This window comes from Oncorhynchus mykiss, chromosome 11 (assembly GCF_013265735.2).
Source record: "Oncorhynchus mykiss isolate Arlee chromosome 11, USDA_OmykA_1.1, whole genome shotgun sequence".
NCBI lineage: Eukaryota > Metazoa > Chordata > Actinopteri > Salmoniformes > Salmonidae > Oncorhynchus > Oncorhynchus mykiss.
This window is the reverse complement of record NC_048575.1, coordinates 81509814-81537153: the sequence shown is the minus strand read 5'-3', so window position 1 is coordinate 81537153 and position 27340 is coordinate 81509814. Positions and strand designations below refer to the sequence as shown.

General features: G+C 44.3%; 1 protein-coding gene across 1 annotated transcript in view; it reads left to right on the top strand.

Moving 5' to 3' along the window:
• The window catches only part of ndufs4 (NADH:ubiquinone oxidoreductase subunit S4), a 45789-nt gene that overhangs the window by 6422 nt on the left and 12027 nt on the right, over positions 1-27340 (top strand). The window contains exon 2 of the mRNA XM_021622252.2: positions 1608-1686. Coding sequence (XP_021477927.1) covers positions 1608-1686 — 79 coding nt within the window. The remainder of the gene's footprint in view (positions 1-1607; positions 1687-27340) is intronic.

Here is a 27340-nt window from a genome sequence, read left to right as displayed (position 1 = left end):
CTAAAGGACTCTCAATCACGTCCGGTTGTGATACAGCTTGGATAATGCAATGTGAAGGAAACAATTGTATCATGACTTAGTGGCACCAAGTGGTCCATGTTCCTGCTGATATCACGGAGTTGTCCATGTTCCTGCTGATAGCACGGAGTGCTTCATGTTCCTTCTGATAGCGAGCCTCGACCTGGATGCGCCTGTAAATGACGTCAGAGCTTTCGTCACTAGTTACCACAGCCACAAAGTTTTATATCCCGGCCTATTTCTACATTTTCTCTACTTTAAAATCGGATAAAAAAAATAAAAAACTTAAGCCTAACCTTTTACTGAAACTTTTAAATTAAGACCCCATGTAAACGTGTTTCCCGTTTCACCCTACATATGAACAGGGTGATTCACGTCTAGCCTTGCCATGGAAACGTACCTGTAAAACATTTATGGTAGGCCTATTTTAAATTCAAAGAACCCGTAGTGTGATTATCCATGTCTGATTGGTCATCTGTAGGATATAGCCTGTACATCTGATTGGTCATCTGTAGCCTGTACATCTGATTGGTCATCTGTAGCCTGTACATCTGATTGGTCATCTGTAGCCTGTACATCTGATTGGTCATCTGTAGCCTGTACATCTGATTGGTCATCCGTAGCCTATAGCCTGTACGTTGTCCCCGGATTTTGGGAGCGTTCCCTGCCAATTCAGCTGGGTCTTATTCACTAGGAAGCAAACAGGCTGAAATGGCAAGGGACCTACCTGACTTTGTCCAATAAACTATTTTATTTTTTCCGTAAACAAAACATTTTTGCTACAGTGTGCACCAATGAATATGACCCATTCAATAGTCTTATTTAACCAGGCTATCAACGGGCTGGTCTTCCATGGACTAACACAGACGGGCAAATCTACCTCCCTGGCTTGCTCCAGTCCCTGGCTGGCCACTGGGCTGTTTTTGTGACAAGCTAATAGCCAGTAGGCCACTTTGTTCACTTCTCACAGAACCGCCCCAGTTCTTGCCCCACTGACTCAGTCGCCATGGTTTGACCAGGACATTGTTGGCTGGCTAGGCTTCCTGGTTGTTTCATGACAAGCCAGCAATGTTCACTACTCCACACAGAGCCATCCCAGTCCTTCCTTAGGCACTCGGTGGCGGTGAGCCGACATAAAATGTGGTCTGCCGTCAACTCATCAGCAGACCTGGGTTCAAAGGTTATTTGACATTGTTCAGATACTTTTGCTGGGCTTGATTGATTGTGCGATGGAACCGATTGAATAATTTGAACAGCCCAAACCCCTCCCATTTTGGCATTCCAGACAGGCTTGGGGCAAATGCTGTGTTTTGAAATATGTCAAATATGGGTTGAACCCAGCAGGTCCGTCTGGTTAACAGGCAAGCAGGAGCCAGAGACTCACCAGACAGAACTAATGGGGAAGGAAAATAACCCCCCCCCGTCTGTCTCCTTTCACTGTTTCCTTCCCTCCTTTCTTCTCCTCCGCTGAGTCCTCCAAGACAGTTAATTGTCATTTAAGTTCCTAACTTGTTTGCGTAATGTTGTGAGTGTGTGTGTGTGATTCTTTGCCATGAACAGTCTTCTAACTTCCTGCGTTGCCATTGCAGGTCGGTGAGCCTGTCGGGATGTAGGCTGGCAGAGAAAGCAGGACAAGAGACCCAACTGATCACCGTGGACGAGAAGCTGGTGAGTAATAGGCTACACACACACACACACACACACACACACTTCCTGCTCAACGTGTCTGTCTACATGACAGTATCTCTCGTGTGACGGCGTCCAACTCTGCTCTCACGGTGTCCCCCACCTCCGTGTGTCACGCCATCCACGTCTCACGACATCAGTTGTGTGTTAGCCTAGTTCCACACATGAATGGAACAGATCAGTTGTTTTATAAATATAATTGTAAATGTCATCAAACAGATTAGAAATATCACAGCCTGTTTTAAACAGTCCCCCCCCCCCCAGAAGGTTGTCTCCCCCAACACATTAGATCATACAGAGCTCTCAAGTCAAAGGCTAATTTCATGTTTCTAGAAATCCAAGGTCTTCACCGTCGTCCTTCTCATCTTCGTTGTATAACATAAACATTGATTAGCAAGCCTCTGGTGTGCTTTGAACATACTGTACCAAGGCTGGCTGTGTTTTTATAAGAACATTATTATTTTACACTGCAGGTGAAGTAATGGGGAGATAAGATGGGAGGCTGGTGTAAGTGGATGGATGTTGTGTTCTTCCCAGTCTCTGAGCTGGCCACCCTGGCACAGACAGAGAAAGGTGAAGTAATGGGGAGATAAGATGGGAGGGAGGCTGGTGTAAGTGGATGGATGTTGTGTTCTTCCCAGTCCCTGAGCTGGCCACCCTGGCACAGACAGAGAAAGCCTTTGACCGGCACAGGGCCCGGCTACATCCAAATGGTACCTTGTTCCCAATGGGCCGCCCGGTCAAATGTAGTGGCATTTATATAAGGAATTGGGTCCCATTTAGAGAAGCAGCCTCTCCGTCTGTCTGTCTCTCCTCAGTCCTCACAGCAGGAGACACGGTGAAGAGAAAAGGGGACCAAAGAATGAACGGGGGACTCATTCTGCCACTTGCATTCATTCTCACGCAGAAGACGGTGCTTCAGCATTGTGGGCCACAGAGATTTTTCATTGTGGTGGAGAGAGAAGCTTAAAGGGGCAATCCGCACATTTTTTATTTTTTCCCCCAACACTGTTTCAAATAGTTAAAAGGGATGAGGGATGAGGCTGAAAGGGATGAAGGGATAAAAGGGATGAGGCTGGAGAAATGTAACCACTCTCAAATTCATAGACAGAGATATGGATGCAAGGACTGACCATCCATGATATCAACAATTATAGTTTCAACCATGTTTTGAGGCTATAGAATGTTTGTTTACGTTTAATTTGTTTACAAACGTTGGAATAAAACAAGCTTATATTTTGGGTAGTGACGTGATGCGACAGTTGAACTAAGATCATGATGCATTTGTTTTAAGTTATATTCTTTTAAGAATCATTTTGTAGATTTCATTCATTTTATAAGTCGAGAAGTTGTCGTAGAAACTGCAGATTGACCATTTTAATGCTCAGTCAGACTGACCAGAGAGAGGACAGGAGGATATAATGGGACTGGCCAATCGGACGTAAAAATGTTAACGTTTCAGTCATATAGCAGACGCTCTTATGCAGAGTGACTTGCAGTCAGTTCATTCGTCTTAAGATAGCTAGGTGGGACAACCACATCACAGGCATAGTGAAGACACTTCCTCAATAAAGTAGCTTATCAGCAAAGTCAGATCTAGAAAGGCGGGGGGGGGGGGGGTGGTGCAAGTGTTTGTTCAGGAAAGATGGTTTTTAAATATCTTTTGAGTGGGGGTGTCAAGGTAAAGAAGGGTATTATTTAAGAAACACTTTGAAGAGGTAGGGTTTAAGATGTTTTCAGGAAGATGGGCAGGGACTCTGCTCTCCTAGCTTCAGGGAGAAGCTGGTTCCACCATTGGGGTGCCAGGACAGAGAAGCGCTTTAACTGGGCTGAGCGGGAGCTGCCTTCCCGTACGGGTGGGATGGCCAAGAGACCTAAGGTGGCAGAATGGAGTGCTCGGTTTGGGTTGTTGTCCAGGGTCACGCCAAGGTCCTTTGCACTGTCTGAGGCGACACTGGAGTTGTCAACCGTGACGGAGAGGTCTTTGAGTGGGCAGGCCTTCCCTGGGAGGAAGAGCAGCTCTGTCTTGTTGAGCTTGAGGTGGTTTACCGACATCCAAGTTGAGATATCTGCCAGGAACGCAGAGATGCATGTCGCCACTTGATTGTCAGATTGACGTAAGGTGAAAAGTAGTTGAGGTCCATCCACATAGCAATGATATGAGGCCATGTGAGGATATGACAGAGCTGAGTGACTTGGTGTATAGAGAGAAGAGGACAGGGCCTAGAACTGAACCCTGGGGGACACCAGTAGTGAGAGTATGTGGAGAGGATCTGTGTCTGCACCACATCACCTGGTAGGAGCGGCCTGCCAGGTAGGATGCAATCCAGGAGTGTGCAGAGCCTGAGACGCCCAGCCCTGAGAGGGTGGAGAGGAGGATCTGATAGAGCCTGAGACGCCCAGCCCTGACATGGTGGAGAGGAGGATCTGATAGAGCCTGAGACACCCAGCCCTGAGAGGGTGGAGAGGAGGATCTGATGGTTCACGGTGTCCAAGGCAGCGGATAGATTTAGGAGGATGAGAACAGAGGAGAGAGAGTCAGCTTTGGCAGAGCAGAGAGACTGTGACACAGAGAAGAGCAGTCTCCGTTCAGTGACCCGTTTTTGGAACCTAACTGGTTAGGGTCAAGATCGTTCTGAAAGAGAGACGGCATGCTCAAGTGTTTTGAAAAGAAAAGTCTCCAGAGATGGTCTGGAGGAGGGGATTGGGTAGAGTGGGCAGGTTGTCAGGCAGCCAGACCTCACTAGTCACAGGATTTCATCTGGAGAGAGAGGTTTTATTTTGATTTATTGAACCTTTATTTAATTAGGCAAGTCCATTAAGAACAAGTTCTTATTTACAATGGTGGCCTACCGGGGAACAGTGGGTTAACTGTCTTGTTCAGGGGCAGAACGACATATTTTTACCGTGTCAGCTCGGGGATTCGATCGAGCAACCTTTCGGTTACAGGATGAGTGACCTTTCGGTTACAGTAAAGACAAGGTCAAGCGTATTGCCTTGTGAATTGGAAGGGATTAGGAAATGGTGAGGTCAAGAGGCAAGGACGCGACAGCGAGAGCTGGAAAGAAGTGAATCGAAAGGCAGACGTCGGGAGGTTGAAGTTGCCAAGTATGAAGAGTGATGAGCCATCGTCAGGAAATGAGTTTATCAAGGTGTCAAGCTCATTGAGGAACTCTCCGAGGGCACCTGGTGGGTGATAGATGACAACACTGTTACGCTTGAGTGGACAAAGGACAGCGACAGCATGGAATTCAAATGAGGAGATGGACATGTGAGAGAGGGAGAAAAGACAATCTCCAGTTAGGAGAAATGATTAGCCCTGTGCCACCACCGCGACGACGACCAGATGCTCTCGGACTATGAGAGAAAACGTAGTCAGATTAAGAAAGAGCAGCTGGAGTAACCGTATTCTCTGGGGTGATCCATGTCTCCCATCAGGGCCAAAAAGTCTAGGGACTGAAGGTCAGCATTGGCTGAGATGAACTCTGCGGTGTTAAACGCAGATCAGCACTTCCCGAGCGCTGCCAGAGACCAGGAATTGCACATGGGTTGTGCTCTCAGGGTACACTAAATTTATAAGGGTTGCAGCCAAGGGGTGTGGAGCGTCTGTAAAGCCTACAGGGAGAGGCGCAAATAGGTTGCCAAACACACACCTAGTTGCCAAAGCGGCAAAAGATCAAAATGACAATCTGTAAATAACTAGGTAAGGTACTGAAGTCCGAGTGGAACCTTCCTCTTTTCTTCCTGCAGCAACTTGGCAGAACCGTCTTTGTTTTGGCGACAGTCTTTAGTTTTTACCAACGAGACCTCCACTGACACGACTGCCGTGGAGAGAACACTATTTGCCAGTTGCCTAGCAGAGGTGAAGTACACACCACCCAGACAGACAGGCGGTATACTGGGACTGGCTCGACAGACAGGAAACTATACTGGGACTGGTCAGTCAAACATACAGACAGGAGACTGACTATACTGGGACTGGTCAGTCAGACAGACAGGAGACTATACTCTATACTGGGACTGGCCTCACAGACAGACAGGAGGCCTTACTGGGACTGGCTCGACAGACAGACAGGAGACCTTACTGGGACTGGCCCCACAGACAGACAGGAGGCTATAGTGGGACTAGTTAGACACAGACAGGAGGCCTTAGTGGGAATAGACAGACAGACAGGAAACTATACTGGGACTGGTCAGTCAGACATACAGACAGGAGACTGACTATACTGGGACTAGTCAGACAGACAGGAGACTACACTGGGACTAGTCAGACAGACAGGGGACTGACTATACTGGGACTAGTCAGACAGACAGGGGGCCTTACTGGGACTAGTCAGACAGACAGGAGAATATACTGGGACTAGTCAGACAGACAGGAGAATATACTGGGACTAGTCAGACAGGAGACTACACTGGGACTAGTCAGACAGGAGACTACACTGGGACTAGTCAGACAGGAGACTACACTGGGACTAGTCAGACAGGAGACTACACTGGGACTAGTCAGACAGGAGACTACACTGGGACTAGTCAGACAGGAGACTACACTGGGACTAGTCAGACAGGAGACTACACTGGGACTAGTCAGACAGGAGACTACACTGGGACTAGTCAGACAGGAGACTACACTGGGACTAGTCAGACAGGAGACTACACTGGGACTAGTCAGACAGGAGACTACACTGGGACTAGTCAGACAGGAGACTACACTGGGACTAGTCAGACAGGAGACTACACTGGGACTAGTCAGACAGGAGACTACACTGGGACTAGTCAGACAGGAGACTACACTGGGACTAGTCAGACAGGAGACTACACTGGGACTAGTCAGACAGGAGACTACACTGGGACTAGTCAGACAGGAGACTACACTGGGACTAGTCAGACAGGAGACTACACTGGGACTAGTCAGACAGGAGACTACACTGGGACTAGTCAGACAGGAGACTACACTGGGACTAGTCAGACAGGAGACTACACTGGGACTAGTCAGACAGGAGACTACACTGGGACTAGTCAGACAGGAGACTACACTGGGACTAGTCAGACAGGAGACTACACTGGGACTAGTCAGACAGGAGACTACACTGGGACTAGTCAGACAGGAGACTACACTGGGACTAGTCAGACAGGAGACTACACTGGGACTAGTCAGACAGGAGACTACACTGGGACTAGTCAGACAGGAGACTACACTGGGACTAGTCAGACAGGAGACTACACTGGGACTAGTCAGACAGGAGACTACACTGGGACTAGTCAGACAGGAGACTACACTGGGACTAGTCAGACAGGAGACTACACTGGGACTAGTCAGACAGGAGACTACACTGGGACTAGTCAGACAGGAGACTACACTGGGACTAGTCAGACAGGAGACTACACTGGGACTAGTCAGACAGGAGACTACACTGGGACTAGTCAGACAGGAGACTACACTGGGACTAGTCAGACAGGAGACTACACTGGGACTAGTCAGACAGGAGACTACACTGGGACTAGTCAGACAGGAGACTACACTGGGACTAGTCAGACAGGAGACTACACTGGGACTAGTCAGACAGGAGACTACACTGGGACTAGTCAGACAGGAGACTACACTGGGACTAGTCAGACAGGAGACTACACTGGGACTAGTCAGACAGGAGACTACACTGGGACTAGTCAGACAGGAGACTACACTGGGACTAGTCAGACAGGAGACTACACTGGGACTAGTCAGACAGGAGACTACACTGGGACTAGTCAGACAGGAGACTACACTGGGACTAGTCAGACAGGAGACTACACTGGGACTAGTCAGACAGGAGACTACACTGGGACTAGTCAGACAGGAGACTACACTGGGACTAGTCAGACAGGAGACTACACTGGGACTAGTCAGACAGGAGACTACACTGGGACTAGTCAGACAGGAGACTACACTGGGACTAGTCAGACAGGAGACTACACTGGGACTAGTCAGACAGGAGACTACACTGGGACTAGTCAGACAGGAGACTACACTGGGACTAGTCAGACAGGAGACTACACTGGGACTAGTCAGACAGGAGACTACACTGGGACTAGTCAGACAGGAGACTACACTGGGACTAGTCAGACAGGAGACTACACTGGGACTAGTCAGACAGGAGACTACACTGGGACTAGTCAGACAGGAGACTACACTGGGACTAGTCAGACAGGAGACTACACTGGGACTAGTCAGACAGGAGACTACACTGGGACTAGTCAGACAGGAGACTACACTGGGACTAGTCAGACAGGAGACTACACTGGGACTAGTCAGACAGGAGACTACACTGGGACTAGTCAGACAGGAGACTACACTGGGACTAGTCAGACAGGAGACTACACTGGGACTAGTCAGACAGGAGACTACACTGGGACTAGTCAGACAGGAGACTACACTGGGACTAGTCAGACAGGAGACTACACTGGGACTAGTCAGACAGGAGACTACACTGGGACTAGTCAGACAGGAGACTACACTGGGACTAGTCAGACAGGAGACTACACTGGGACTAGTCAGACAGGAGACTACACTGGGACTAGTCAGACAGGAGACTACACTGGGACTAGTCAGACAGGAGACTACACTGGGACTAGTCAGACAGGAGACTACACTGGGACTAGTCAGACAGGAGACTACACTGGGACTAGTCAGACAGGAGACTACACTGGGACTAGTCAGACAGGAGACTACACTGGGACTAGTCAGACAGGAGACTACACTGGGACTAGTCAGACAGGAGACTACACTGGGACTAGTCAGACAGGAGACTACACTGGGACTAGTCAGACAGGAGACTACACTGGGACTAGTCAGACAGGAGACTACACTGGGACTAGTCAGACAGGAGACTACACTGGGACTAGTCAGACAGGAGACTACACTGGGACTAGTCAGACAGGAGACTACACTGGGACTAGTCAGACAGGAGACTACACTGGGACTAGTCAGACAGGAGACTACACTGGGACTAGTCAGACAGGAGACTACACTGGGACTAGTCAGACAGGAGACTACACTGGGACTAGTCAGACAGGAGACTACACTGGGACTAGTCAGACAGGAGACTACACTGGGACTAGTCAGACAGGAGACTACACTGGGACTAGTCAGACAGGAGACTACACTGGGACTAGTCAGACAGGAGACTACACTGGGACTAGTCAGACAGGAGACTACACTGGGACTAGTCAGACAGGAGACTACACTGGGACTAGTCAGACAGGAGACTACACTGGGACTAGTCAGACAGGAGACTACACTGGGACTAGTCAGACAGGAGACTACACTGGGACTAGTCAGACAGGAGACTACACTGGGACTAGTCAGACAGGAGACTACACTGGGACTAGTCAGACAGGAGACTACACTGGGACTAGTCAGACAGGAGACTACACTGGGACTAGTCAGACAGGAGACTACACTGGGACTAGTCAGACAGGAGACTACACTGGGACTAGTCAGACAGGAGACTACACTGGGACTAGTCAGACAGGAGACTACACTGGGACTAGTCAGACAGGAGACTACACTGGGACTAGTCAGACAGGAGACTACACTGGGACTAGTCAGACAGGAGACTACACTGGGACTAGTCAGACAGGAGACTACACTGGGACTAGTCAGACAGGAGACTACACTGGGACTAGTCAGACAGGAGACTACACTGGGACTAGTCAGACAGGAGACTACACTGGGACTAGTCAGACAGGAGACTACACTGGGACTAGTCAGACAGGAGACTACACTGGGACTAGTCAGACAGGAGACTACACTGGGACTAGTCAGACAGGAGACTACACTGGGACTAGTCAGACAGGAGACTACACTGGGACTAGTCAGACAGGAGACTACACTGGGACTAGTCAGACAGGAGACTACACTGGGACTAGTCAGACAGGAGACTACACTGGGACTAGTCAGACAGGAGACTACACTGGGACTAGTCAGACAGGAGACTACACTGGGACTAGTCAGACAGGAGACTACACTGGGACTAGTCAGACAGGAGACTACACTGGGACTAGTCAGACAGGAGACTACACTGGGACTAGTCAGACAGGAGACTACACTGGGACTAGTCAGACAGGAGACTACACTGGGACTAGTCAGACAGGAGACTACACTGGGACTAGTCAGACAGGAGACTACACTGGGACTAGTCAGACAGGAGACTACACTGGGACTAGTCAGACAGGAGACTACACTGGGACTAGTCAGACAGGAGACTACACTGGGACTAGTCAGACAGGAGACTACACTGGGACTAGTCAGACAGGAGACTACACTGGGACTAGTCAGACAGGAGACTACACTGGGACTAGTCAGACAGGAGACTACACTGGGACTAGTCAGACAGGAGACTACACTGGGACTAGTCAGACAGGAGACTACACTGGGACTAGTCAGACAGGAGACTACACTGGGACTAGTCAGACAGGAGACTACACTGGGACTAGTCAGACAGGAGACTACACTGGGACTAGTCAGACAGGAGACTACACTGGGACTAGTCAGACAGGAGACTACACTGGGACTAGTCAGACAGGAGACTACACTGGGACTAGTCAGACAGGAGACTACACTGGGACTAGTCAGACAGGAGACTACACTGGGACTAGTCAGACAGGAGACTACACTGGGACTAGTCAGACAGGAGACTACACTGGGACTAGTCAGACAGGAGACTACACTGGGACTAGTCAGACAGGAGACTACACTGGGACTAGTCAGACAGGAGACTACACTGGGACTAGTCAGACAGGAGACTACACTGGGACTAGTCAGACAGGAGACTACACTGGGACTAGTCAGACAGGAGACTACACTGGGACTAGTCAGACAGGAGACTACACTGGGACTAGTCAGACAGGAGACTACACTGGGACTAGTCAGACAGGAGACTACACTGGGACTAGTCAGACAGGAGACTACACTGGGACTAGTCAGACAGGAGACTACACTGGGACTAGTCAGACAGGAGACTACACTGGGACTAGTCAGACAGGAGACTACACTGGGACTAGTCAGACAGGAGACTACACTGGGACTAGTCAGACAGGAGACTACACTGGGACTAGTCAGACAGGAGACTACACTGGGACTAGTCAGACAGGAGACTATACTGGGACTAGTCAGACAGGAGACTACACTGGGACTAGTCAGACAGGAGACTACACTGGGACTAGTCAGACAGGAGACTACACTGGGACTAGTCAGACAGGAGACTACACTGGGACTAGTCAGACAGGAGACTACACTGGGACTAGTCAGACAGGAGACTACACTGGGACTAGTCAGACAGGAGACTACACTGGGACTAGTCAGACAGGAGACTACACTGGGACTAGTCAGACAGACAGGAGACTACACTGGGACTAGTCAGACAGACAGGAGACTACACTGGGACTAGTCAGACAGGAGACTACACTGGGACTAGTCAGACAGACAGGAGACTACACTGGGACTAGTCAGACAGGAGACTACACTGGGACTAGTCAGACAGGAGACTACACTGGGACTAGTCAGACAGACAGGAGACTACACTGGGACTAGTCAGACAGGAGACTACACTGGGACTAGTCAGACAGACAGGAGACTATACTGGGACTAGTCAGACAGGAGACTACACTGGGACTAGTCAGACAGGAGACTACACTGGGACTAGTCAGACAGGAGACTACACTGGGACTAGTCAGACAGGAGACTACACTGGGACTAGTCAGACAGGAGACTACACTGGGACTAGTCAGACAGGAGACTACACTGGGACTAGTCAGACAGGAGACTACACTGGGACTAGTCAGACAGGAGACTACACTGGGACTAGTCAGACAGGAGACTACACTGGGACTAGTCAGACAGGAGACTACACTGGGACTAGTCAGACAGGAGACTACACTGGGACTAGTCAGACAGGAGACTACACTGGGACTAGTCAGACAGGAGACTACACTGGGACTAGTCAGACAGGAGACTACACTGGGACTAGTCAGACAGGAGACTACACTGGGACTAGTCAGACAGGAGACTACACTGGGACTAGTCAGACAGGAGACTACACTGGGACTAGTCAGACAGGAGACTACACTGGGACTAGTCAGACAGGAGACTACACTGGGACTAGTCAGACAGGAGACTACACTGGGACTAGTCAGACAGGAGACTACACTGGGACTAGTCAGACAGGAGACTACACTGGGACTAGTCAGACAGGAGACTACACTGGGACTAGTCAGACAGGAGACTACACTGGGACTAGTCAGACAGGAGACTACACTGGGACTAGTCAGACAGGAGACTACACTGGGACTAGTCAGACAGGAGACTACACTGGGACTAGTCAGACAGGAGACTACACTGGGACTAGTCAGACAGGAGACTACACTGGGACTAGTCAGACAGGAGACTACACTGGGACTAGTCAGACAGGAGACTACACTGGGACTAGTCAGACAGGAGACTACACTGGGACTAGTCAGACAGGAGACTACACTGGGACTAGTCAGACAGGAGACTACACTGGGACTAGTCAGACAGGAGACTACACTGGGACTAGTCAGACAGGAGACTACACTGGGACTAGTCAGACAGGAGACTACACTGGGACTAGTCAGACAGGAGACTACACTGGGACTAGTCAGACAGGAGACTACACTGGGACTAGTCAGACAGGAGACTACACTGGGACTAGTCAGACAGGAGACTACACTGGGACTAGTCAGACAGGAGACTACACTGGGACTAGTCAGACAGGAGACTACACTGGGACTAGTCAGACAGGAGACTACACTGGGACTAGTCAGACAGGAGACTACACTGGGACTAGTCAGACAGGAGACTACACTGGGACTAGTCAGACAGGAGACTACACTGGGACTAGTCAGACAGGAGACTACACTGGGACTAGTCAGACAGGAGACTACACTGGGACTAGTCAGACAGGAGACTACACTACTAGTTAATTGAACGGTTAGAATAATCATTACATTTCCATTATTCTAACTCTATAGTTCCATTATTCTAACTCTATAGTTCCATTATTCTAACTCTATAGTTCCATTATTCTAACTCTATAGTTCCATTATTCTAACTCTATAGTTCCATTATTCTAACTCTATAGTTCCATTATTCTAACTCTATAGTTCCATTATTCTAACTCTATAGTTCCATTATTCTAACTCTATAGTTCCATTATTCTAACTCTATAGTTCCATTATTCTAACTCTATAGTTCCATTATTCTAACTCTATAGTTCCATTATTCTAACTCTATAGTTCCATTATTCTAACTCTATAGTTCCATTATTCTAACTCTATAGTTCCATTATTCTAACTCTATAGTTCCATTATTCTAACTCTATAGTTCCATTATTCTAACTCTATAGTTCCATTATTCTAACTCTATAGTTCCATTATTCTAACTCTATAGTTCCATTATTCTAACTCTATAGTTCCATTATTCTAACTCTATAGTTCCATTATTCTAACTCTATAGTTCCATTATTCTAACTCTATAGTTCCATTATTCTAACTCTATAGTTCCATTATTCTAACTCTATAGTTCCATTATTCTAACTCTATAGTTCCATTATTCTAACTCTATAGTTCCATTATTCTAACTCTATAGTTCCATTATTCTAACTCTATAGTTCCATTATTCTAACTCTATAGTTCCATTATTCTAACTCTATAGTTCCATTATTCTAACTCTATAGTTCCATTATTCTAACTCTATAGTTCCATTATTCTAACTCTATAGTTCCATTATTCTAACTCTATAGTTCCATTATTCTAACTCTATAGTTCCATTATTCTAACTCTATAGTTCCATTATTCTAACTCTATAGTTCCATTATTCTAACTCTATAGTTCCATTATTCTAACTCTATAGTTCCATTATTCTAACTCTATAGTTCCATTATTCTAACTCTATAGTTCCATTATTCTAACTCTATAGTTCCATTATTCTAACTCTATAGTTCCATTATTCTAACTCTATAGTTCCATTATTCTAACTCTATAGTTCCATTATTCTAACTCTATAGTTCCATTATTCTAACTCTATAGTTCCATTATTCTAACTCTATAGTTCCATTATTCTAACTCTATAGTTCCATTATTCTAACTCTATAGTTCCATTATTCTAACTCTATAGTTCCATTATTCTAACTCTATAGTTCCATTATTCTAACTCTATAGTTCCATTATTCTAACTCTATAGTTCCATTATTCTAACTCTATAGTTCCATTATTCTAACTCTATAGTTCCATTATTCTAACTCTATAGTTCCATTATTCTAACTCTATAGTTCCATTATTCTAACTCTATAGTTCCATTATTCTAACTCTATAGTTCCATTATTCTAACTCTATAGTTCCATTATTCTAACTCTATAGTTCCATTATTCTAACTCTATAGTTCCATTATTCTAACTCTATAGTTCCATTATTCTAACTCTATAGTTCCATTATTCTAACTCTATAGTTCCATTATTCTAACTCTATAGTTCCATTATTCTAACTCTATAGTTCCATTATTCTAACTCTATAGTTCCATTATTCTAACTCTATAGTTCCATTATTCTAACTCTATAGTTCCATTATTCTAACTCTATAGTTCCATTATTCTAACTCTATAGTTCCATTATTCTAACTCTATAGTTCCATTATTCTAACTCTATAGTTCCATTATTCTAACTCTATAGTTCCATTATTCTAACTCTATAGTTCCATTATTCTAACTCTATAGTTCCATTATTCTAACTCTATAGTTCCATTATTCTAACTCTATAGTTCCATTATTCTAACTCTATAGTTCCATTATTCTAACTCTATAGTTCCATTATTCTAACTCTATAGTTCCATTATTCTAACTCTATAGTTCCATTATTCTAACTCTATAGTTCCATTATTCTAACTCTATAGTTCCATTATTCTAACTCTATAGTTCCATTATTCTAACTCTATAGTTCCATTATTCTAACTCTATAGTTCCATTATTCTAACTCTATAGTTCCATTATTCTAACTCTATAGTTCCATTATTCTAACTCTATAGTTCCATTATTCTAACTCTATAGTTCCATTATTCTAACTCTATAGTTCCATTATTCTAACTCTATAGTTCCATTATTCTAACTCTATAGTTCCATTATTCTAACTCTATAGTTCCATTATTCTAACTCTATAGTTCCATTATTCTAACTCTATAGTTCCATTATTCTAACTCTATAGTTCCATTATTCTAACTCTATAGTTCCATTATTCTAACTCTATAGTTCCATTATTCTAACTCTATAGTTCCATTATTCTAACTCTATAGTTCCATTATTCTAACTCTATAGTTCCATTATTCTAACTCTATAGTTCCATTATTCTAACTCTATAGTTCCATTATTCTAACTCTATAGTTCCATTATTCTAACTCTATAGTTCCATTATTCTAACTCTATAGTTCCATTATTCTAACTCTATAGTTCCATTATTCTAACTCTATAGTTCCATTATTCTAACTCTATAGTTCCATTATTCTAACTCTATAGTTCCATTATTCTAACTCTATAGTTCCATTATTCTAACTCTATAGTTCCATTATTCTAACTCTATAGTTCCATTATTCTAACTCTATAGTTCCATTATTCTAACTCTATAGTTCCATTATTCTAACTCTATAGTTCCATTATTCTAACTCTATAGTTCCATTATTCTAACTCTATAGTTCCATTATTCTAACTCTATAGTTCCATTATTCTAACTCTATAGTTCCATTATTCTAACTCTATAGTTCCATTATTCTAACTCTATAGTTCCATTATTCTAACTCTATAGTTCCATTATTCTAACTCTATAGTTCCATTATTCTAACTCTATAGTTCCATTATTCTAACTCTATAGTTCCATTATTCTAACTCTATAGTTCCATTATTCTAACTCTATAGTTCCATTATTCTAACTCTATAGTTCCATTATTCTAACTCTATAGTTCCATTATTCTAACTCTATAGTTCCATTATTCTAACTCTATAGTTCCATTATTCTAACTCTATAGTTCCATTATTCTAACTCTATAGTTCCATTATTCTAACTCTATAGTTCCATTATTCTAACTCTATAGTTCCATTATTCTAACTCTATAGTTCCATTATTCTAACTCTATAGTTCCATTATTCTAACTCTATAGTTCCATTATTCTAACTCTATAGTTCCATTATTCTAACTCTATAGTTCCATTATTCTAACTCTATAGTTCCATTATTCTAACTCTATAGTTCCATTATTCTAACTCTATAGTTCCATTATTCTAACTCTATAGTTCCATTATTCTAACTCTATAGTTCCATTATTCTAACTCTATAGTTCCATTATTCTAACTCTATAGTTCCATTATTCTAACTCTATAGTTCCATTATTCTAACTCTATAGTTCCATTATTCTAACTCTATAGTTCCATTATTCTAACTCTATAGTTCCATTATTCTAACTCTATAGTTCCATTATTCTAACTCTATAGTTCCATTATTCTAACTCTATAGTTCCATTATTCTAACTCTATAGTTCCATTATTCTAACTCTATAGTTCCATTATTCTAACTCTATAGTTCCATTATTCTAACTCTATAGTTCCATTATTCTAACTCTATAGTTCCATTATTCTAACTCTATAGTTCCATTATTCTAACTCTATAGTTCCATTATTCTAACTCTATAGTTCCATTATTCTAACTCTATAGTTCCATTATTCTAACTCTATAGTTCCATTATTCTAACTCTATAGTTCCATTATTCTAACTCTATAGTTCCATTATTCTAACTCTATAGTTCCATTATTCTAACTCTATAGTTCCATTATTCTAACTCTATAGTTCCATTATTCTAACTCTATAGTTCCATTATTCTAACTCTATAGTTCCATTATTCTAACTCTATAGTTCCATTATTCTAACTCTATAGTTCCATTATTCTAACTCTATAGTTCCATTATTCTAACTCTATAGTTCCATTATTCTAACTCTATAGTTCCATTATTCTAACTCTATAGTTCCATTATTCTAACTCTATAGTTCCATTATTCTAACTCTATAGTTCCATTATTCTAACTCTATAGTTCCATTATTCTAACTCTATAGTTCCATTATTCTAACTCTATAGTTCCATTATTCTAACTCTATAGTTCCATTATTCTAACTCTATAGTTCCATTATTCTAACTCTATAGTTCCATTATTCTAACTCTATAGTTCCATTATTCTAACTCTATAGTTCCATTATTCTAACTCTATAGTTCCATTATTCTAACTCTATAGTTCCATTATTCTAACTCTATAGTTCCATTATTCTAACTCTATAGTTCCATTATTCTAACTCTATAGTTCCATTATTCTAACTCTATAGTTCCATTATTCTAACTCTATAGTTCCATTATTCTAACTCTATAGTTCCATTATTCTAACTCTATAGTTCCATTATTCTAACTCTATAGTTCCATTATTCTAACTCTATAGTTCCATTATTCTAACTCTATAGTTCCATTATTCTAACTCTATAGTTCCATTATTCTAACTCTATAGTTCCATTATTCTAACTCTATAGTTCCATTATTCTAACTCTATAGTTCCATTATTCTAACTCTATAGTTCCATTATTCTAACTCTATAGTTCCATTATTCTAACTCTATAGTTCCATTATTCTAACTCTATAGTTCCATTATTCTAACTCTATAGTTCCATTATTCTAACTCTATAGTTCCATTATTCTAACTCTATAGTTCCATTATTCTAACTCTATAGTTCCATTATTCTAACTCTATAGTTCCATTATTCTAACTCTATAGTTCCATTATTCTAACTCTATAGTTCCATTATTCTAACTCTATAGTTGGAATATAGTGGATAGCACTTTGAATACGTTGTTTCACATGACAACGAATTAATAAACCAGGGAAGAATTATTAACACGGTAGGAACCAAAAGTTTGTCAGTGTTTCCAGGTGACCCTAACTAGATGTTACATTACATTCTAGAACGCCAGAGCAGAGCATCATCTCACCAACGTTGTTGCATTCATCTGACCACGAAGAGGTGAGCGGTAAAGAAAATGCTCATGACACCTTGGTGGAGTCATTGCTCTCTCCTTCAGTGACGGGGCCCGTGGGGCTTGGCGTGATTAGAGGCATGTAGCAGGAGAGGGACAGAAAGAACTCGTGTAGCAAATTCAACCTATAAGAAGTGATCTATGCTCCCCGGGGTGGCGTATCACATTTTAACAAACCACACCATTGAAATACCGTTATAGAAGGTCAATTTAAAAATAACAAAACTCAAACCTGTTCCGTTTTTAAAATATTTTTCTCAAAAATCCTGTTAGGCAGAGGGAGGGAGACTTACCGTCCTTGCCCTTCCCTCCCCTGCTTCCCCCCCCCCCTGCTCTCCCCCGCCCTCCCTTCCCCGGCTCTGCCCTCCGCCGACCCACTTTTGTTAGTAATTACTGTTTGATTTAGCATGCTGTGGTACTCCAGGACCCGGCTGACAGGCTGGCCACTGATACACAGCTTGACATGAAATGTCTGCTCTCTCTACAAGCAGGCTGACTGGCCCTGCAGCCACCTCTACTCAACCAGCTAGTAGCTTACAGACACAGGCCTGGTCAGCTCAGCTAGGCGTAAAGGAGAGGCAGAAGCACTCTGCTTGATCTCTCTCACTCTCTCTTTCTATCTCTGTTAGCGAGCTAGCACCCTCCTCCCATCTCCGTTCTTACAAAGACAAACCAATAACCTTAAAGCGCTTGTGAAGCTTTGTTCTAGTCTTCTAAAGTAAACTATGGTTTTATGGGAGGAGAGGATTGTGGGAGAGGAGTGGAGGATGTAACATTGACTAGGTAGTTAGGACATGGTCCTTCAGTTCCAGCTGGTTTGTTTGGCATCAGTTGGCAGCCGTGACTAGTGTCCTGTCTGTTTGGTGACATTTTATCGTTATTTCATCCGGTTATCTTTGAAGTGCCTTTGCCACATATTTATGGAGAGACACTAGAGCTGATTTCTTTTCTCCCCCTTTTAACATTGTCCAAATGATGATGATGATGATTTATTATTTACGTAGACAGCAGGTGAGGCGGCAGTGGTTACTGTTGGGCCAGTAACTGAAACGTTGCTGGTTCGAATAGCTGAGTCGACAAGGTTAAATTGTCGGCTGTGCCCTTGAGCAAGGCACTTAACCCTAAAACAACACCTCTCATACTCCTACGACATTTAGAAAACGCAACTTTTTATTCTTTCAGTGAAATACGGAACCGTTCCGTATTTTATCTAACGGGTGGCATCCATAAGTCTCTAAATATTGCTGTTACATTGTACAACCATCAATGTTATGTCATAATTACGTAAAATTCTGGCAAATTAGTTAGCAACGAGCCAGGCGGCCCAAACTGCTGCATATACCCTGACTCTGCATACACTGAACGCAAGAGAAGTGACACAATTCCCTAGTTTATATTGCCTGCTAAAATGAATTTCTTTGAACTACATATGCAGGTCTAATAAAAAAATAATACTTCTGTGTATTGATTTTAAGAAAGGCATTGAGGTTTTAGGGTTACGTACATTTGTACAGAGATTGTGCTGATTGTGCTTTTTCCCGCAAATGCTCTTTTGTTAAATCATCCCCCCCGTTTGACGAAGTTGGCTGTCTTTTGTTAGGAAGAAATGGTCTTCACACAGTTCGCAACGAGCCAGGCGGCCCAAACTGCTGCGTATACCCTGACTCTGTTGCACAGAACGCAAGATAAGTGACACAATTTCCCTAGCTAAAAGAAATTCATGTTAGCAGGCAATATTAACTAAATATGCAGGTTTAAAAATATATACTTGTTTTTTATTTTTATTTTAAGAAAGGCATTGATGTTTATGGTTAGGTACACAGTGCTTTCTTTTTTTGCGAATGCGCTTGTTAAATCACCCGTTTGGCGAAGTAGGCTATGATTCAATCATTAACAGGCACCGCATCGATTTATATGCGACGCAGGACAAGCTAGTTACATTTGTAATATCATCAACCATGTGTAGTTAAAACTAGTGATTATGTTAAGATTGATAGTTTTTTATAAGATAAGTTTAATGCTAGCTAACAACTTACCGTGGCACCTTGCTGCACTCACATAACAGGTAGTCAGTCAGCCTGCCACGCAGTCTCCAAAAATGCAGATTACCGATTGTTATGAGAACTTGAAATCAGCCCTAATTAATCGGCCATTCCGATTAATCGGTCGACCTCTAGACAGGAGTAAAATGTCTGTCTGAAACTGAGCAGAGCATCTCTAGTCTGCAGCCTCTGCTGCTGCTCTGCTCACAACTTTTATTTTTTATTTGATTCATGGCTCAAAACCTACCTCTTTTATCAATGTCCACTTAGCAATGTCCACTCAGCAGTGTCCGCAATGTCCACTCGGCAGTGTCCACAAGAAGGTGTGCTTTATTGCCCTAACCATTTACCAAGTGATATGGTTATACTAGCATGTTAAGAAGATGAAAATGTCCAGCTATATCTCAGAACTTAAAACCTCTAGTGACACCCCATCCCGTGAACGGGACCGTTATCATCATCATCTGACACTAATTAGCATAACGCAACGGACATAAATCTTCCTAGAAAATATTCCTATTGATGAAAATCGCAAGTGAAATATATTGGAACACAGCTTAGCCTTTTGTTAATCACACTGTCATCTCAGATTTTCAAAATATGCTTAACAGCCAAAGCTAGACAAGCATTTGTGTAAGTTTATCATAGCCTAGCATTATGCCTTGCTAGCAGCAGGCAAACTTGTCATGGAAATCAGAAAAGCAATCAAATTAAATCGTTTACCTTTGAACTTCGGATGTTTTCACTCACGAGACTCCCAGGTAGACAGCCAAAGTTCTTTTTTTCCCCAAAAATATTATTTTTGTAGGCGAAATAGCGGCGTTTGTTCTTCACGTTTGGCTGAGAAATCGCCCGGAAATTGCGGTCACCACAATGCCGAAGAATATTCCAAATTAGCTCCATAATATCGACAGAAATATGGCAAATGTTGTTTAGAATCCATCCTCAAGGTGTTTTTCTAATATCTATTCGATAATATATCAGTCGGGACAATTCGTTTTTCACTCGGACCGATTGGAGTAATGGCTACCTCTGTATTTTACGCGAGAATCTCTCTCGGAGCCACCATGTGACCACTTACGCACTGTGGCTGCCTACGGCTATTCTTCAACAGAAATGCGTAAAACTACGTCACAATGCTGTAGACACCTTGGAGAATACGTAGAAAGCGTAAGCTGGTTGATAGCACATTCACAGCTGAATAGGGAGTCATTGGAACGCAGCGCTTTCAAAACCTGGGGTAATTCCGGATTGGATTTTTCTCAGGCTTTCGTCTGCAACATCAGTTCTGTTATTCTCACAGACCATATCTTTACAATTTTGGAAACGTTAGTGTTTTCTATCCAAAGCTGTCAATTATATGCATGTTCTAGCATCTTTTCCTGACAAAATATCCCGTTTTAAAACGGGAACGTTTTTTTTTCCAAAAATGAAAATACTGCCCCCTAACACCAACAGGTTTAATGAAGTGGATGAGTCTGAGCTCTGAAGCCTCTCTGGAGTTATGAATACTCTGACACAACGGTCTTCGCTATCTCTGTCTGTCTGTGTCTCTCTATCTGTGTCTCTCTGTCTGTGTCTCTGTCTGTGTCTCTCTGTCTGTGTCTCTCTGTCTGTGTCTCTGTCTGTGTCTCTGTCTGTGTCTCTGTCTGTGTCTCTGTCTGTGTCTCTCTGTCTGTGTCTCTCTGTCTGTGTCTCTCTGTCTGCGTCTCTCTGTCTGCGTCTCTCTGTCTGCGTCTCTCTGTCTGCGTCTCTCTGTCTGCGTCTCTCTGTCTGCGTCTCTCTGTCTGCGTCTCTCTGTCTGCGTCTCTCTGTCTGCGTCTCTCTGTCTGCGTCTCTCTACCTGTGTCTCTCTGTGTGTGTGATTGACAATGTGGACATAGAAGCGTGACTACCAGAGGAACACTGTCCTGTCCAGGGTATTTTTTAGAGTGATGAGTTAAGATCAGGGTTTGAATTCTCTAAGCCGGCCAGGGCCTGCCTAGCCTGCCTCGCTCTGGGGTAGGATGACATGCACTGGAGCATATTGCATTGATTCTCCCCTCTCTCGCTCTCACTCGCTCTCTAGACATATCAAGTGTCTGTTTTGTCTGGTTGCCTCCTTGTAGTGTGTGTGGGAATCTACCGGCTGGTGTGTAGAGTAGCCTAGCAGGTCAGAGGAGAGGCCTCTTTGATGGGGCCCTGGGACAAGAGGTTTATGTATGCTCCACTAAATAAGGATTTCATTTAGTTAACACACTTTCTACACAGAGAGAGGAGTGTTGTCTGAGCTGTGAAGGGTTGGAGGAAATGACAGGCCGTGGCTCGCTGGAGCATACGGTCTGATGTGTGGAAAACAGGAAATCTCCCAACCCCTTGTCTGTGGTAGTGCTAGTCACCCCTTGTCTGTGGTAGTGCTAGTCACCCCTTGTCTGTGGTAGTGCTAGTCACCCCTTGTCTGTGGTAGTGCTAGTCACCCCTTGTCTGTGGTAGTAGTCACATAGCCAGGCTGTCTGTCGGCTCCTGTTTTTGCAGGTTTTCTTTTGGTTCTGTGATTTTGGGCCTTTTTTTAAAAGTTTGTTTGTAAAATCTGTCCATTCCACATGACACAATTTCATTTTTTTAAATTAAACAAATGTTTTTTTTCTCCTTCAGGATGTAATACTTGACTTGCTAGACGTTGTGGACTTTCTTCAGCTGAGTCCTAACAATATAATAAAGTGTCAATGAGTGTTGTTTTGGCATGTGTCCCCTAAATGGCCGGCGGGTGTTTTCAATCTACTTTTAGGGGGTTGAAGAAGATCTGTATCTCAGTAACTGTCATAGTAACTGTCGTAGAGAGGCACATATAAACAAAGCCTGTCATGATTTCCGTAGGTTGCAGGTAGCTGGGCTAGTAACCGAATGAAAGGTCGTTAGTTTTGAAACCACTGAGCCGACAAGGTTGAGATCTGTCGACGTGCCCTTGAACAAGGTACTTAACCCTAATTGTTCCAGGGTTGTCGTTGATGATGGCTGACCGTGGCTGTGACCCCACTCTCCCAGGGTGGCTCAGGGGAAGTTGTGTTTTCTTATTTTTACATATCCCATTTCCAAATTCAACACCTAATACCCACTTTTATTTATATAACAGGACAAAGATTATCACCCACCAAATGATGAATTATTGTATATGATGTCCTGGCCAATAGGATGTGGGAACGGACACTGTCGGTATGGTAACCGGAGAACTAAGACAACCCTTAGCACCAGCTGCTCCTCGCCCTCCCGCCCTCTAAAACCACACACGCAAGCGCACAGTATTTGTTGCTATTAGTGACGGACGCCGTCTACATCCAGTCCATAATTAGCACGAGACTCCTCCTCTTTTACTCTTCAAAGCTGAACCCTACCCGCCAGGGTGAAAAGTGAGGCCAGCTGCCCTGGTCCAGACACTGGGGGGGGGCCTGGTTTGGACCCTCCCTCTGGAGGTTAAGGGGGACATATATGTCTCCTCCCAGCCCAAGGCGGTTCACTGTGATCGGCCTTGTTTTGGCTGACCTGCTGACCTCCTTGGAGCTGCTGAGTAGTGGTAGTAGTGATTTGGCATAGGGAGTCCGGTCTGGTCGTACACATGTGGAGCTATAGGGATAGTGTATCCTGTCCGTGGGCCTCTCAGTCAGTACGTTTGTCACCGGGTCTGCAGCCTGACAAACCAGCCCCCCAGCCAAAACATCCTGCCACTTTGAAGACTCTGTTATATAGACAAGCTTCCTGCATGCTATAGTGTGTGATCCTCAGTGACAGGGAAACCAGCATCTTTAAAATAAATAAAAAATAATAATTATATATATATATATATATAATTATTATTATTTTTTATTTATTTTAAAGATGCTGGTTTCCCCGTCACTGAGGATCAGTCTATATTGGGTGGGGGGGGGCAATTATTTAAGACTATTGAGCGGTATGCCTAAAAGTGATTCGCTATAATAGTTGTGTTGTTGTTCTTCTCTCCAGTAAGTGACTCTGCATGCAGTGGAGAAGAGGTCTTTAGTTTCTACATGTTACTTTTCATGTTTTCCTCATCAGTCAGTCATTCAGACCTTGTCCTTTTCAGATGATATTGTCATTGGAACCTGAGAATGGAAGGTAATATTGGGTTTCCTAGATAATGGACTTGGACCAGGAAGAGGACACCTTCTTTATTATGTTTTTAAAGGTAGTCCTTCATTCAATGACGGGATACAACCCTTACACCCTAGTGCAAAAGCAGAACATTAGGAGGGTATGCTTGGCCTAGGCCACTGTTTCCCCAATCCTGGTTCTCCAGTACCATCGACCCTGGTTCTCCAGTACCCCCCCCTGACCCTGGTTCTCCAGTACCCCCCCAAACCCTGGTTCTCCAGTACCCCACCAAACCCTGGTTCTCCAGTACCCCCCCAAACCCTGGTTCTCCAGTACCCCACCAAACCCTGGTTCTCCAGTACCCCACCAAACCCTGGTTCTCCAGTACCCCCCCAAACCCTGGTTCTCCAGTACCCCCCCAGACCCTGGTTCTCCAGTACCCCCCCGACCCTGGTTCTCCAGTACCCCCCCGACCCTGGTTCTCCAGTACCCCCCCGACCCTGGTTCTCCAGTACCCCCCCCGACCCTGGTTCTCCAGTACCCCCCCCGACCCTGGTTCTCCAGTACCCCCCCGACCCTGGTTCTCCAGTACCCCCCCCCGACCCTGGTTCTCCAGTACCCCCCCCGACCCTGGTTCTCCAGTACCCCCCCCGACCCTGGTTCTCCAGTACCCCCCCGACCCTGGTTCTCCAGTACCCCCCCGACCCTGGTTCTCCAGTACCCCCCCGACCCTGGTTCTCCAGTACCCCCCCGACCCTGGTTCTCCAGTACCCCCCCGACCCTGGTTCTCCAGTACCCCCCCGACCCTGGTTCTCCAGTACCCCCCCGACCCTGGTTCTCCAGTACCCCCCCCCCCCGACCCTGGTTCTCCAGTACCCCCCCCGACCCTGGTTCTCCAGTACCCCCCCCCCCGACCCTGGTTCTCCAGTACCCCCCCCCCCCGACCCTGGTTCTCCAGTACACCCCCCCCGACCCTGGTTCTCCAGTACCCCCCCCGACCCTGGTTCTCCAGTACCCCCCCCGACCCTGGTTCTCCAGTACCCCCCCCGACCCTGGTTCTCCAGTACCCCCCCGATCCTGGTTCTCCAGTACCCCCCGATCCTGGTTCTCCAGTACCCCCCCCCGATCCTGGTTCTCCAGTACCCCCCCGACCCTGGTTCTCCAGTACCCCCACGATCCTGGTTCTCCAGTACCCCCCCAAACCCTGGTTCTCCAGTACCCCCCCAAACCCTGGTTTTCCAGTATCCCCCCAAAACCCTGGTTCTCCAGTAACCCTGGTTCTCCAGTACCTACCCCCCCCCCCCCCCCCCCCCCAACCCAGGATCCCTGTTGGGCCTACTGGAGGATCCCTGTTGGGCCTACTGGAGGATCCCTGTTGGGCCTACTGGAGGATCCCTGTTGGGCCTACTAGAGGATCCCTGTTGGGGCTACTGGAGGCCCAGGGATGGGCCCTGGTTACAAACCGTATTTAACCATATACCGGTATTGATGCATGGACTTGGTTTGGGTTTTTACTTTACCTCCTATAAACGGTATTTTAATGTTTTGTTTAAATGTGACACGCTGTGTTTAACATCAATTTTTTTTATAGGTTACTTCGCTACTTGAGTCATCTCTCTGAGCTCTCTCTCTCTCTCTCTCTCTCCACCTCGCTTTCAACACAGCCCTAGCCCCCGCTACATGAAGTAGCTAAGAGAAAACAGACAATGTAGCGAAAGATTATAGGGTCCCCTAGGAAACAAGTATCAACACTTTGGTTCCTGCCCTAAGTGGTTGTTTTAGGAACCAATCATAGTAACTCCTCCCTGGCATTTTAATTTGTTTATGTCAAACAACACTATTCAATGTGCCCACTATCATATTCTAACTATAGAATTAGAATAATCATTATATTATTATCATTATATTGCAAAAAATCACTGAAGCTGGAGTCTGATCTCCCTCTCTACCTTTAAGCATCTGCTGTTAGTGCAGCTTACAGATCACTGTACCTGTACACAGCCGATCTGTAAATAGCACACCCAAGTACCTCATCCTCATATTATTACTTACCCTCTTGCTCTTTTGCACTCCAGTATTTCTACTTGCACATCATCTGCACATCTGTCAATCGTGTTAATGCTAAATTGTAATTATTTCGCCTCTATGGCCTATTTATTGTCTTACCTTCCTACTCTTCAACATTTGCGCACACTGTTCTTTTTTTGTGTTATTGATTATACGTTTATTTATCCCATGTGTAACTCTGTTGTTTTTGTCGCACTGCTTTGCTTTATTTTGGCCAGGTCGCAGTTGTAAATGAGAACTTGTTCTCAACTGGCCTAACTGGTTAAATAAAGGTGAAAGTGAACAGTATAAACCAATCAGAATGGAGAAAGACCCACTTCATGTACATTTGAAGTCGGAAGTTTACACCTTAGCCAAAAACATTTAAATTCAGTTTTTCACAATTCCTGACATTTAATCCTCGTAAAAATTGCCTGTCTTAGGTCAGTTAGGATCACCACTTTTATTTTAAGAATGTGAAATGTCAGAATAATAGTAGAGGGAATGATTTATTTCAGCTTTCATCACATTCCCAGTGGGTCAGAAGTTTACATACACTCAATCAGTATTTGGTAACATTGCTTTTAAATTGTTTAACTTGGGTGAATTTTGGCCCATTCCTCCTGACAGAGCTGGTGTAACGGAGTCAGGTTAGTAGGCCTCCTTGCTCGCACACTTTTTTTTTTTAGTTCTGCCCACACATTTTATATAGGAGTGAAGTCGGGGCTTTGTGATGGCCACTCCAATACCTTGACTTTGTTGTCCTTAAACCATTTTGCCACAACTTTGGAATTATGTTGGTCATTTGAACATCTTGGCCATGTTCTGTTATAATCTCCGCCTGGCACAGCCAGAAGAGGACTGGCCACCCCTTATAGCCTGGTACCTCTCTAGGTGTCTTCCTAGGTTCTGGCCTTTCTAGGGAGTTTTTCCTAGCCACCGTGCTTCTACACCTGCATTGCTTGCTGTTTGGCGTTTTAGGCTGGGTTTCTGTACAGCACTTTGAGATATCAGCTGATGTAAGAAGGGCTTTATAAATAAATTTGATTTCTTGATGGAAGACCCATTTGCGACCAAGCTTTAACTTCCTGACCGGTGTCTTGAGATGTTGCTTCAATAAATCCACAGAATTTTCCTGCCTCATGATGCCATCTATTTTGTGAAGTGCACCAGTCCCTCCTGCAGCAAAGCACCCCCACAACATGATGCTGCCACTGCCGTGCTTCATGGTTGGGATGGTGTTCTTTGGCTTGCAAGCATAACTCTTTTTTCCTCCAAACATAACTATGTTCGTTATGGCCAAACAGTTCTATTTTTGTTTCATCAGACCAGAGGACATTTCACCAAAAAGTACCATCT